At 43.8% G+C, this 14,568-nt stretch overlaps 1 protein-coding gene across 1 annotated transcript; it reads right to left on the bottom strand.

Annotated features, from left to right (window-relative positions):
- Positions 1 to 12,852: 12,852 nt before the first annotated feature.
- Positions 12,853 to 14,368, bottom strand: LOC128110731 (prostaglandin E synthase 3-like). The gene has a single exon (XM_052738489.1). It carries the CDS (start codon positions 13,427 to 13,429, stop codon positions 12,893 to 12,895), a length of 537 nt encoding a protein of 178 aa, XP_052594449.1. The 5' UTR covers positions 13,430 to 14,368; the 3' UTR covers positions 12,853 to 12,892.
- Positions 14,369 to 14,568: the final 200 nt, after the last annotated feature.

Below are 14,568 nucleotides of genomic sequence, written 5' to 3'. Positions count from 1 at the left end.
ACAGCCCTTCTTACTGAGGGGCGATGGCAGCTCAAAGGGGTTTATATTGGCATCCCTCTGACAGCTAATGTCCTGGTCTGCTCTCTGTTGCTGTGATGGGTACCACCACCAAAAGCAGCTTTGCTTGGGAAGTACTGATTCCATTTTAGAGGTTACAGTTCATCATACAGGAAGCCAAATCAGAAACTTCAGGCAGGACCTGGAGGCAGGAACTGAAGCAGAACCATGGAGGGGTGCTGCTTCCAGGCTCGCTGCCCGGTGCTTGCTCAGCCTGCTTATATCTAACCCAGGGCCACCTGCACACGGGTGGGTGGTACTGCTCACTGTGGGCTAAGTCCTCTGACATCAATCATTTACCAAGAAAATGCTCCACCATCTGATGGGGGCCTTTTCTCAATTGAAATTCCCTCTTCCCAGATAGCTTTAGTTTTTGTCAAGTTGACAAAAAAATTACATTTACTTATTTGAGAAAGTGCTTGTGCCACAGTGCATTTTGAGATCAGAGGACAAAAGTCAGTTCTTTCCACCATAAGGCTCTCGAGGATCAACCTCGGGCCATCACCCTGGGCGGACACGTGCTTTTACTCACTCAGCCATTTTGCTGGAAGCTTTTGAAAGTGTTGTGTTAATCTTCTGCCAGGTTTATAGCACATGGAGATTTTCTTCAGTTTTTTAGACTGCGCTTCATTTGACTGTTTCCTTCCCAGTACAGAGGCTTATAAATGAGGTCCCACTTGCCAGTTGGTGGGCTTATTTCCTGAGCAACTAGAGTTCAGTTCAGAAAGTGCTTGCACAGTGCCTTCACCCTGCAGCATTTCCTTCCTTTTTCCTTCAGCAGTTTCAGAGTCTCGGGTCTTATGTTAAAGCCTTTGTTCTGGTTGGGGTTCATTTTTATGTATGGGGAGAGATGGGGTCAAGTCTGTTCCTCTACATTTGGATGTTCGGTTTACCCAGCACCATTTGTTAGAAGCTGGCTTTTTGCCAACAAGAGCTCTTGGCATCTTTGTACAACATTAGGTGTTGTATGTGTGTGGGTTTATATCCAGATGTCTATTCTATTTCACTGGCTCTGTAGTAAAATTTGAAACCAGTATGGTGACCCTTCCAGCCTCATCCTTCTTTTCAGGATTGCTTTGTCTACTGAGGGATTTTGTGCCTTTATATGAACTTTAGGTTTCTTATGTTTTTGTGAATTTGGCATTGGATTTTGGTGGAGATTGTGTTGAAGGTACAGAAGACTTTGGCAAGAGCCATTTCCTGGGTATTGAACCTTCCAGTTGATGAGAAGGGTAGTCTTGACTTCTTCCAGTTTCTTCACTTTCTCTCTTATAAGTGTTCTATTTTTATTTTAAATTATGTGTAGGTTTGTGCCTGTGAATGAAGTGGATTGGATTCCTTGGAACAAGAGTTACGGGCAGTTGTGAGCTGCCTGATGTAGGTGTTGGGAACTTATCTTGGGTCCTTTGGAAGCTAGGCAGGACACACTTTTAGCCACTGAGACATCTGTCTAGCCCAACTCTACTTTTTTTCCCCAGTCAAGAACTCCCATGTACTCCTGCTGGCAGGAAACTTTATGTATACTACTAGGTCGGCCTCTAATTTACAGAGAACTGTCTGGGTCTGGTGAGTGCTAAAATTAAAGGCATGTGCCACACCATGCCTATTCTGGTTTCCTAACATAGATACTTGAAAGCATAATGTCCCTTCTTGGGGCCTAGAGTGACAGGCAAGACATCTAGACCACTACTGAGCAAGCACATTTTCTCTCAGTATTACTTCCTTGAGTGTAAAATGGGAGCATTAATTTTTTTTTTTTTTTTTGGTTTTTCGAGACAGAGTTTCCCTGTGTAGCTTTGCGCCTTTCCTGGAACTCACTTGGTAGCCCAGGCTGGCCTCGAACTCACAGAGATCCGCCTGCTCTGCCTCCCGAGTGCTGGGATTAAAGGCGTGCGCCACCACCGCCCGGCTGCATTAATTTTTATGGAGGAGAATTTTTGTGTATAGAGTAGGAGAGATGTAAAGCTCTTACAGACTACAGTGAACTATAAATGAGTAAAATCGTAGTTCATAATTCATAACAGTCAGAACAAACCCTTTTTTATGACATGCTTGTGTGAAATTATTCATATAAGTATAGGAAGGAAGCATTTATTTCTGGGTCTGTGGTTTAAACATTTAGTAGCTATTAGCATCTGTGGTAGACACCTGTCCTGATGTACATACTGTGAAATGGCACTAGCACCCTGGGACCACTACAAAAGCAAGTAGTTTTAGTCACTGATCCTTGAACTCTGAGTTTGAGACTCAGGACCGGGGGTTTGGTGGCTCAGGTGAAGACCTGCAGTTGTGTCTTTGTGACAGCTGGTTGAACTTGTTTCTTTGATGGTCCCTTTAGCAAAAGTTTTCTTTTGTATCTCACTAAGTGTCCACAGTGTGCCCATGTAACTGCGGCTTTCCTTTTCAAGATTTTCTAAGAACAACAGGAAACAGCATTTTGAGGTCAAATGTTCACTATAATTTTTTTTTTTTTGCAAAAACAAAACTAAACAAAAATACAGAAATCCTTACCAACCAACCAACCAACCAACCAACCAACCAAACAAACAAACAATCAAACAACCAAACAGATAAAAACTGACAAAATACAAAACAAAAGGAACAGTGAAAGGCACTGGAAGAAGACAACGCTGTACGCCAGGTTGCTAAAGTGTCTTAGGGTTTTATTTCTGTGAAGAGACACCATGACCACAGCAGCTCTTATAAAGGAAAACATTTAACTGGGGCTGGCTTACAATTTCAGAGGTTTAGTCTGTTATTGTCATGGCGAGAAGCATGGCAGAGTTCAGGCAGGCTTGGTGCTGGAGGAGGAGCTGAGAGTTCTACATCTTGATCTGCAGACAACAGGAAGTGAACTGTGCCACTGGAAGTGGCTTGAGCAAAGGAGACCTCAAAGCCCACCCCCACAGTGACACACTTCCTCCAACAAAGTCACACCTCCTGATAATGCCACTCCTTATGTGCTTATGGAGGCCATTCTATTTCAAACCAACACACAGAATAATCACATCCAGAGTACTAAGGTTCCAGTTTTACCCTTTACATTAAGTGATTTTATCATCTTCTCTGAACTCTGACTTCAATGATACTTGGGGTTCTTAAAATTACATTATAATATTATTGAATTATTAATACTATGGAACTCACCAGAAGAAAGTATACTCTTTAATCCCTAGAAATTAAATATTTTTAATTTGCACTCTTGGGGTCCTTTATGTCAGTAGGAGCTATTCCCACACTGGAAGATCCATAACAAAGGCACATGGGAGCAACTGACTCTTTAGAAGGAGGTTCTCCTTCAAAGCTTTGTTAGAGAGTCTACATTAAGCTTCTGCTAGCTGTGGGTTGCACATTTTTGAGTACTACCCATATTTCCTGGTTCTCCCCGCTTTTGCCCTTTTCTCAGTGTGGACACACACCTGATGGAATGCATTTGCTCATAGAAGATGACATTATATCTTGGTCTATCCAATAGTCACTCTAGCCTGAGCCTAGCTGCTGAGTTTCTCCAGAAGCATTCTCTGTGCTAGATACTGAGGGAGTTTAGAACTTCTTTTTTTTTCATACTCTGTAGTACAGATACAGGAAGCCACATGAAACAAATGCACACATGAAACAAATGCGCGTTACTCTTGGCTGAATACTTACAACTGTATTGAAACAGTTTTGAATACATCTCCTTATTTTATGTGCGTGTGTGTGACTGTGCCCCAGGCCATGTGTGGAGGCCAGAGGAACACTTGCAGGAGTTGGCTTTCTTCTTTCTCTACACGGGTCTCAGGGCTTGACTTTAGGACACTAGGCTTGGCCCCAAGTACCTTTGCCTGCCAAGCCATTTTGCCAGCCTTAAATTGGAATTTTTAAGAAATATAATGGATGCTCATGGTTTGAAGGAAGGTAAATTGGTGCTGTCTTTTCTTTTCTGGAAATATATTTGACAGCTTAAAATTCTTACCCATGCTTTGATCTAGAAATTTCATGCTATCAGCATGAAATGTTTTGTCATGGTAGAAGAATACTGGTGTTTTCCCCTAGAAATTCTTGTAATTATTTCTGAAAACAGCATTTATCGTCCTTTAAAAAGTGAGCCTGTGGAAACAAATATGCTGTAACATTCCCGAGAAGTAATTAAGGAAGTGGTTATGTGTGACCTGTCAGTCTGGGAGGAGCATGGTAACAGCGCTTTGAAGGTCTGACCTGTAAGCTGTGATCCTTGGTACTTGGCTTGGTGCTTAGAACAGTATAATGGAAGGCACAGTACAAGCTGAGGATGGGTGGGAGGAACCTGGAAAGGTATCATTAGAACTCAGTGAGGACTTGGTGATTGGCAGAGTGTGGGATGAGATCAGAATAAAATGCGGTGCAGTTCATTGCTGCCAGGAGGAAAAAAAAAAGGCTACCCTAATATATAACTGGGATGTCCAGATGAAAATGGCTAGCTCAGAGAGAGAGGAGGCAACTTAAGGGAAACTTAAAATAAGTCAGCAACATTAGCAGGATGTGCTCAGGAGGAAAGTGTATGCTATTGAAGGATTCAATGTCAGAATGTGTGTTAGCGTCGGGATCAGAGTAGTGTGTGGGGGTTACAAACTGGCACCTCACAGAGCCTCCTCTGTATGATTTTCTTTGAAGAAGAGGAGGGAAGGGAGGGGGAGAGGGAGAAGAGAGAGAAAAAGAGGGAGCTGGAAAGGAAGGAGGAAGAGGATGAGGGGAAGGGGGCTGGGGAAGGAAGGGAAATAAACTCGAAGCTACTTTCCAACTTCCCCAGAGTGGGAGTCTCAGGCTGGGCCTGGTGGTGTGTGACTATAATCCCAGCTACGCGGAGGCTAGGTGGGACGATGGTGAATTCAGGACCAGGCTAGGCAGCAAGCAAGAAAACGCTGTTTTATTAATACCTTTCATCAAATTTGTTCTTGGACAATTTTCACACATGTACAAACTGTATCCTGTTTATTCTGAACACTACACACCCTGTCCTTTCTGCTCATCCTTTTCCCACTGCCCACCTCCACCTTTATTATTCCCATCCTCAACCCCCTGAATTCCTTCCCCACATTGAAGTCTTTCTCACACACTTCCCACTGAGTTTAACCAGGATTGTCTGTGTGAGCATGTGCTTGGAGTCATTCACTGGTGTGGTAGCCCTTGCAAATGCTACCGCCAGCAGGGAAATGAACCATGAGAGTCAAGAAAGGAAAACTCAGTTCAGCCTGACGTAGTCAGTGCTGTTCCAAACTTCTGGAGTCTGACACCAGGCAGTTTATTGTAAGCATATTTAAACACTGTACAATTTGGAAAAACAGTTTCCTGGTGTAATACAACCCCAGGTGCACAAGGCAGCATAATTACATCAAAACTCAACTCAAAGTCCATGTCATTTCTTCCAAGAACATGGGGTCTAGAGACAGGCTACATGTATTGGCTTAACGCCTAGGATCTGATGCAGTCTCTGACTGAGATAGCATGGAGGTCATCAGACTGTAGAGTACATATGACATCTCCCCTAAGGAAGGGTTCTATTAACTGAGAAACAAAGCTAATGATAAAGGTCTGGGGAGGGAGAGTCTGGGATAAACAGTCTGGGAGATCTGGGTGAGGTCTGGCTCTACAGACAGCAAAGGTCACAAGGTCATTAACAGCATCCATTCCAAGCCTTCTGGGTGGAAAACAGCTATTGCATCTTTTCCTTTGGAAAGACAACTCTGTATGCTTCACATTCTGGGTTTCCCTGGTGATCTGTGGGCTCAAGGACCTTTGTGCTTCAACACATTGGAGCACGGTGGACTCCTTGTCCTTGGGTGCACAAATGAAGACAATGATCTTTCCTCCCCCAGAATCCATCAGTAGCCAATAGTTCAGCAGGGGTAGATAGGGCCCTGTGAGCATCTCCCAGATCCACGTGAGGCTCAGGAAATGTAAAGAATGTAAGAGCTGCAAAACTTTCCAAATATTACTTTATGTTTTTGAAGATTTCATCCATGAGTACCATATTTACAAAAATAACAAAGAACAAGAGGTCATGAAGTTGAGAGGGAGTGAGGGGGACCTGGGAAGAGTTGGAATGGAGAGATTACATTACTAATGACTTAATGAATTTCTTCCCAGTGGGTAGCCTCTAGATAGGTCTCCACACAAAATGGCATTCAAGTAGGTGAAAGAAAAACTCTACCTCAGGACTGATAGTGAAATCAGATCTGAAGGAGATGTCTACTCATTTATCAAGTATTTTTCCATTTCTTCACAGTGTTTAACAGCACACACTGCAGCAAAAGTTAAAAAACAAGGCTTATTCTCCTCACTCAAAGAGCTTGCATTGTGCTTGAAGAGAAGCTAACAATTTCTCCTCAAGTGGGGAGTGCTGGTCAGGATAGAATTTTAAGTTGTTAAGTATACTTCCAGAAAAGAAAAGACAGCACCAATTTACCTTCCTTCACAACTATGAGCATCCAATATATTTCTTAAAAATTCCAATTGAAGGCTGGCAAAATGGCTTGGCAGGCAAAGGCACTTGGGGCTAAGCCTGGTGTCCTGAAGTCAAGCCCTGAGACCCGTGTAGAGAAAGAAGAAAACCAACCCCCGCAAGTGTTCCTCTGGTTTCCACACATGGTGCACAGAGAGAAGAGAGACACTGTGTGTCTGGAGTCTTAACATTTTCTCAAAATAGATTACTGAGTATCTGGGATAACTTCTGTGTTCTGTGAAGTGATCGACGGCATCTCAGGTGTTGATGTTATGAAACAGCGGGAGAGGCTTTGGCAGGTTTGGACCAAGGTGCCCCAGGGCGGCGGATGAGGCACGCACCGTGCAGACTCGTGGATGGTGGAAAGTTACTCACATGGCAGACGTGACATCCACGTGGAAAGTTTTTATTACTAAAGGGAGGGAGGGAGAGGGAGAGGGAGAGAAAAAGGTGCGTGTTACCTCTGGTGAGAGGTGGAAGAGAGAGCGAAAGGGGAATTTTTTTGTTTTGTTTTGTTTTTGTTTTTAGTTTTTTGGGGGAGTTTTTTCGTAAAGGCGACTTTACATAAGATAACGTCAGAACGCTGGGAGGGTCTTCAAGGGGTGGGTCAGAATACTAACAGCAGGGTCATCCCATACCAGTGTTTCTGAAATCTGCAGTTTGAAGATTTGTGCTTTCCATATAAAGATTCCTTGGGAAATGAACGGATCCTAGCACTTCCGCAGCATCTCTGCTTTCTCTCTGATCATTTGTCCACAGTTTGTGTTTCTTTGTCTGATGAGGTTCTTGTTAGTCATGGGTTCAAATCTTCATGTCTGTGATGGCACATTTCCTTGGTGGACTCTCTCTAGAGACCTACCTGTATGATGACTTGGGAGCTAGAGGGTCACGTCCTAGGTCTGAGCAGTGGATGAAGGTCAGGTGTATAGGGGGTGGACTGTGTGTCCCCTGCCATCAGGGTGAGGGATTGGCTACATTTTGAAGACAAAATAGAAACACCTTGAGCACTCTGGTGGTTGGAGTGAGAATGGTCTCATTGGCTCATAGAGTTGAATGGTCATGGACTCACCCTCTGAAACTGTAAGCTTGAAATAAATTCTTTCTTCTGTAAGTTGCCTCAGTTACAGTATCTCTTCACAGCAATAGAAAAATAGCTAAGGCTGAGTTGGTACCAGGGAGTGGGCTTTTGCTGCGACAGGCCTGACCATTTCTTTTGGAGAAATATGGAAGACTTTGGACTAGAAAAGCAGTTGAAGGTTCTAAGCAGGGCTTAAAGGGCATCCTGATAGGAGCTTGGAAGACACTGTTGCTGAGAACAATGTGGACTATGGAGGCCCGGCTCAAGGTTTCAAAATGGAACAATATTAGCACCTAAAGATCATTCTTGTGATACTTTGGCAAAGAACGTGGCAACTTTTCCCCCTTGTACTAAGAATCTATCTCAGGCTAAAGTGAAAAGTTGGACTAATCTTATTGGCAGAGATTTCAAGACAGCTTAATGTTGACTCTATCCTGTGGTTGTTATGACCACTCTTGCTTTTTTTTTTTCCGGGACAGGGTTTCTCTGTGTAGCTTTGGCACCTTTCCTGGAACTCACTCTGTAGCCCAGGATGGCCTTGAACTCACAGAGATCCACTGGCTCTGCCTCCCAAATGCTGGGATTAAAGGTGTGCGCCACCACCGCCCAGCTCTATTATGACCACTCTTATGCAAGAAAAGCAAATGGGGCAAAGAGAAATACAAAATGTACAATTTGAAGAGGAAAAGAGCACCAGGAAATTTAATGTTGGAGCCAAGGCTTGTGTTGAAAGGGATAAGGAGAGACCTGGCACAAATGGAATAAAGCGTGTGTGTGTGTGTGTGTGTGTGTGTGTGTGTGTGTGTGTGTGTGACCTCAGGGCAAGACTCTGCCCAGCTAAGCTTACAACTTGTAATAAGGAAAGCATATGCAGCAAAGGGAAGCAATGAAGCAAGGCTTATGCAAACGCAGTTCAAGGAGGGGACCAAGTTTCATCCCTAGCAGGCATCAGAACTTGGCGACATTGGCCACATGGTGCTGGCTCTAGCACCGTGAAGGAGTAAAGGGGTTGTGAAATCTTCCTCCATGGTTAAGGAAAGCCACTGTGGAAAGCTGTGAAGGATGCCCCTGCATGGAGGTCTGGAGAGGCCATTGCACGAAGCTATGAAAGTGAAGCCTGCATTGTGCTGGAGACCCCAAGATTTTGAAGATGCCAGCACAGTGGGATATTTGTAGAGAAGAGCTGCAGACAGGGAGTGGAACCAGCCCTAGAGAGAAACGTGTGGTGTGTCATCAAAGCCGTAAGGCTGGAACCATCTAAGTCCTTTGACATCAGACATGGAGCTACAGGGTTTGGAGTTTGTCATGCTGGGGTTCAGTATTTCCTTATGTTTCCTTTCTTCCCCTTTTGAATGGTGATGTATTATGCCATTGTATGTTGGAAATATGTAATTTGCTTTAAAAATCAATTATTTTTTCTTTCTTTTTTTTTTTGAGACAAAATCTCCCTTCACAGCCCCGGCTGTTGTAGAACTCACTTGGTAGCCCAGGCTGGCCTCGAACTCACAGAGATCCGCCTGCCTCTGCCTCCCGAGTGCTGGGATTAAAGGTGTGTGCCACCATGCCTGGCTGTAGTTTGCTCTTTGTGTTTACAGGGGTTTACAATTAAGAGATTGCCTTAAGACTCAGAAGACGCTTTGGACTTTGAAACTATATTGAGACCGTGAAAGACTATGGGGGCTTTTTTTTTTTTTTTTTTTTTTTTTGGTTTTTCGAGACAGGGTTTCTCTGTGTAGCTTTGCGCCTTTCCTGGAACTCACTTGGTAGTCCAGGCTGGCCTCGAACTCACAGAGATCCGCCTGGCTCTGCCTCCCGAGTGCTGGGATTAAAGGCGTGCGCCACCACCGCCCAGCTATGGGGGCTTTTTAATAGAATTTTCCCAAGTTCCAACCCTGAGAAAATTCCTCCCAGAGTCCGGGGGAAGACGCTGCATCCAGCGTGGGGTATCTGAGGGAAAGGAATCTATGTACACTATGCTCTTTTGTCCATTTACTTTATTTCTTTAGGACAAAACTCTAGCTATACAGCTTCAGTTCTGTCCTGAGTCTCAGTTCTTCTTTGTACCTACTTTTTCTGTCCCCTCAATGCCCTGGTGATAACTGAGGCCTTATACTTTTGATCTCATCATCGTCCTCTCTTCCTTCATCCTCCATCTGTCCTTCCTGGCTCCTTACCCCTGGCCCTGATAAACTCTACAAGAGATCTGCTTTACCCTCTACAGAATCTGTGTCTTCCTCTCTTCTTTCTGGCCACGAGGTTCTGTGTCTGCTTGTGGAATTCCACTCCAGTCCTTACTGCTCCTAGTTATGCAAAAAACCCTACTGTCCTCAGTCAATCTCTCTGCTGTGCCCCTAGGCCTGAAGGAAGGGGATGGTCTGAGCTTCATTTGCACAAGAAGCAAAGCTATGCATCTACAGCCAGGAGTTAGTTACCTAGAAGTTCCACAGGTCTGAGAAGCTAAACTGTTTGCCAAATGATCTAGTAGTATATGGGCCCACAAGAAATTCATAGCAAGGCACAGCTGAATATTAAAACTATATAACACCAAATAGGCTTCCCATTTGACGGACCCTTGATCAGTCAAAGAATAGCTTATTATATACAGCTGGACTCCCTATGTCATTTCCTTGTGGCTCACCACAGCTTTTGAATTTGCCTTTCGTATTACGATATGCATTTTGTATTATGATATGACTGCAAGCCCATGGGAGCCAGGGAGTGGAATGCGGTGGTTTGAATGAGGATAGTCCCCATAGGCTCATATATTTGAATGCTTGGTCCCCAGTTGGTGGAACTGTTTGGGAAGGATTAGGAGGTGTGGCCTTGTTGGAGGAGGAAGGGATCTGAGGTTTCAAAAGCCCATGCCAGCCCTAGCCTCTGTCTCTGCCTCTTGCTTGTGGATTAGATGTAAGATCTCAGTTACTGTTCCAGTGCCAAGCTTGCCTGCATGCTGCCACGCTTCCCATTATGACAATCATGGACTTACCCTCTGAAACCATAAGCCCCAAATAAACCCTTTCTTCTGCAAGTTTCCTTGGTCATGGTATCTTAGCACAGCCAATAGAAAAGTCACTGACACATTCTAAGAGGTTTTACAGTACCACCCATGTCTTTCTATTATCATCTGAATTTTTCTCATGTGTATGGAGAACACTGTTAGCATTCAGATCCACTTCTTGGAATTCTGGCCAATAAGCAGATAATACCCTGGCCTGCCCAGTGTCCTGATGCCATCTTAAGTTCCTTTTAAGAAAAAGGACTCCTCTCCCTTCCCTCTGTCTCTCTCCCCTCTCACCATGAGGTAGCATGAACCTCCCCCTCCCTTCTCTCCCCTCCCCCTCCCTTTCTTCTTCTCTCCCTTCCCTTCCCTCTTCCCCCCAATAAGACTTTCCACATGGATGCTGTGTCTTCATGGTATGAGTAACTTTCCACCATGCCCCCCTTGACTACTGCCTTCATGGCATGTCTCCTTGGCTCAAACGCAACAAGGCCTCTCCTACACTGTATCACAACAAATGCTGCTTCTCAGATGCCAGGAAAATACTGGGAGGTATTCTGTGGTTGAAGTACATGGCAAATGCAGTTTAAATGCATAGCCTGAGGCAGTGGTGCTTAATCACTCTTTACATAACATTTTGATAGATTAATTTTTCTTTTCAGGATATTTCTAGTTTCCGTTTTAGTGTTAGAACTCTATGGCATCACTTTGAGAAATCAGGGTCCTGGAGAGAAATAAGATTGTGTGAGTTGTGGAACGTGTAATGAAATAATTTACAAGGTTGTGGGTAGAATTTAGTGAAATCACAGGGAAACTGCAGTGCCCTGGAGGTGGCTGAGGGGGCAGCATCACCACTGAGTCCTGAAGGGTCAGAGACAAAGCAATTCTCTCACTTGTGTAGAGAGCTTCAAGGAGAGGCTCCTCTGGTAGGAGAGACAGAAGCCAGTCAGGCAGCCTGTGATGGCAATTGATCCCCTGCTGGTTCCAGGAAAGGGAGCAGTGACTTCCAGTACAAGGCTACTATTCTAAGGAGCAGGCAGGAAAGGAAGCCAGCATACAAATAGTTAGAAATGAATTTGTTGCAGAGTACATCAGCCTTTAGTTCTTAGAAACTGTCATTGGAAGAGATTATGTGACTGGCGAATGAGTCTCCCAAATGTGCTTTCTTTTTTATATTTTAGAAAATAGAACAAGAAAAGACTTCCATTAAAAATTCTTAAATGACAGAAATGTATGTGTATAAATTGTAAATCTTGTAAATCCAAGATGAAAGGTTGCTATGGTTTAGATCGGCAATGCCCCCACCATGTGCTTGAACAGCTGTTACAGATGGTGGTGCTGTTTTGAGGGTGTGGTGCTCGCCTGGTGGTGTGGGTCACTGAAGGTGGCCTTTTTTTTTTTTTTTTTTAAATCTTCCAACAGTTTATTAGAAAGAATGTAGACATTTAAAAAAATCCCCACTGTCATGAACATAAATTGAGGTTTTCCAGCCAGGGCATAAATAAACAGGAAATTAAAAAATCCAATAATGTATTAACATTTTCCACTCATTTGCCATACTGACAGTGCAAATACAAATCTGGTCTAAAATGTACAGACTCTCAAGCAACAATGTACAGCTTTCTTCATCCTCCATGTTAAAAGATGTAAAAACTCAAGGGCCAAACAATACCAAATGCATAGGCTTCAAGAACCATATAAGTTAGGGCATTCACTAGTTTTAGCTAAAATACACCTCAACACTGACAAGTGATCACATACAATAATGTAAAGTACATTTTTTTTTTGAAAAATAAACTTTAGTGGAATAATTCTGAAAGGTACACTGGAAGAATGGCAGAGTATCAGGTTAAGATATCAGACAGTTTGTCTCAGCCCCTTCAAGTCCATGGTCTCGCATCTAAAACTAGTTCTCTTCCCTAAGCTGAGAGCTTCCTAACACGTAAGTAACTGTTACAGAAAGAAGACTTAGGTAAGATGTGTTTATTCATCAGAGCTGCTGTGTCAGTTGCCTAGGATCTCAACTGCTTCATGGAATCCTGGGAAATGTTCATGCATAAGGATATTGCCTTAGCTGACTTAAATGGCCCCATACAATGGTACATTATCAACCCTTAGTGAAGCCTTTTTTTAAAAAAAAAAAGGTTGAAAAATGGGTTAAAGGAGGCAAATACAGTATCTGCCTTTGGAGCTATCAACTCAGGAATTTTCTCAATTACGAAATCTTACAGAAGTTATTTTTCTTTCTCAAAATCCAGGTGATGACAACATTCCTTACTCCAGATCTGGCATTTTTTCATCAACACTGTGAATCATCATCTACTCCATCTACTTCTGGTAAATCTACATCACCACCCATGTGATCCATCATCATCATCCCAGAGAAACGGTCAAAATTGGACATGTCTTCATCTGAATCATCCCCCCAGTCTTTCCAATTGTTGAAGTCCACACTAAGCCAATTAAGCTTTGCCCTCTCCTTTGCTAACCTAGGCCACGACTGGCCAGATTCTCCTTTCCGCAAACAACATAAAATTGATCTGTCTGTTCTTTTATGCTTGGAATCATTTGGATCAATACAGTGAAAAAGATCAATTTCATTTAAATGCTTAAAATGATCACTTCCTCCAAGACAACTGAAAGTAAGTTTGGATTTTTCAAAACTTACATTAACATCTTTACTGTCTTCAACACAAAATTCAATGAATACATAGTCCCTTCGATCGTACTGCTTTGCAGAAGCAGGCTGCATGGTGAACGGGGCAGGGGGCCAGGCGAACGGGTGAGCGGGCCTCACTGGTGGCAGCGGTGACTGTGGCTTCTTCTGCCTGGTCATGGCCTCTTCTCTGAAGGTGGCCTTTAAGGGTTACCCACTTAGACTTCCAGTCCCATTCTTTGCTTCCTGGTCTGTCAAATGTGAGAAGGGGTAGCTTTGATATCTTGAGCCCAGGGCCTCCCTGCTATGCTATACCTTTCTTGCCATGATGGACTGAGTCCTCTGAAACTGTGAGCCAAAGGCATGCCTCTCCTCCTGGAGCTGCTCCTGTCAGCTATTTTACATCAGCAATGAAAAAAGTAGCTGATACAAAACTCTAGCAGACACTGTTCGGGTCCTGGAGAAGTCCCACAAAAGACCACCATCCATGTATGCAATCAACAAGAATGTTTATTTTCTCAAGAAAGATTCCAGCATACTGGGGCCATCCATCCCACACAAGGCAAAATGGCGATGACCCTGAGAGCTCACAGGCTCCTGTTTAAGCACAGCCAAGGGGAGGTCCTAGAGTAGTTAGGTCATCTTACATATGATTGGCTTAAGCAAATGGCAATCATATTAGTACGTTCTAATTGGCTAGGGCTAGTCAGAGGCTGGTTAAGGCTATAGCTTTTCCATTTTAGCGCAAGCCTGGACAAGTCCCAGGCTTTGTCCTTATTTGGTTATCACCTTGAGCTGCTGACTGTGGCTCTGGCCTGGCCTGGTGTTATGTGTATCAGGCCTCTTTGTCCTTGCTGTTGGGGCTGCTGGACATTGATTGTCCTTTGTTTGTGGCCTCCTCAGAAACTGCTTGCTTAGTCTCAGGAAACTGAAATTGAGGCCTGATCTCTGAGAGAAGACTGAGCAGCCTGTTATGGCATCTACTCAGTCTTCTCAATACTGTGTCTGTCTACTAAGGGCCTCTTTCCTAGATCATGGGGGACATCTTTCTGTCCTATCACATGACAGAAATAGGTAAATGGGCTTCTTTCAGAACACTTTTTAATTGAGTTAGATTATATTTATTTATAGGGGTTGGGGATTTAGCTCAGTGGTAGAGCGCTTGCCTAGCAAGCACAAGGCCCTGGATTTGGTCCTCAGCTCCCGGGGGTGGGGGGGGGAAATTATATTTATTTATGATGTACAACATGGTGTTTTGACATACATATACACTGCAGAATGTCTAAATCAGGCCTTCTTATGAGGACACTGAAAGTCTA

This window comes from Peromyscus californicus, unplaced genomic scaffold (genome assembly GCF_007827085.1).
Source record: "Peromyscus californicus insignis strain IS unplaced genomic scaffold, ASM782708v3 Scaffold_15__1_contigs__length_86483966, whole genome shotgun sequence".
NCBI lineage: Eukaryota > Metazoa > Chordata > Mammalia > Rodentia > Cricetidae > Peromyscus > Peromyscus californicus.
This window is presented reverse-complemented; position numbering and strand designations above follow the sequence as displayed.

Excerpts from the sequence above, each read along its gene's own strand:
- LOC128110731 (XM_052738489.1), bottom strand. The coding sequence starts at position 13,429 with ATGACCAGGCAGAAGAAGCCACAGTCACCGCTGCCACCAGTGAGGCCC.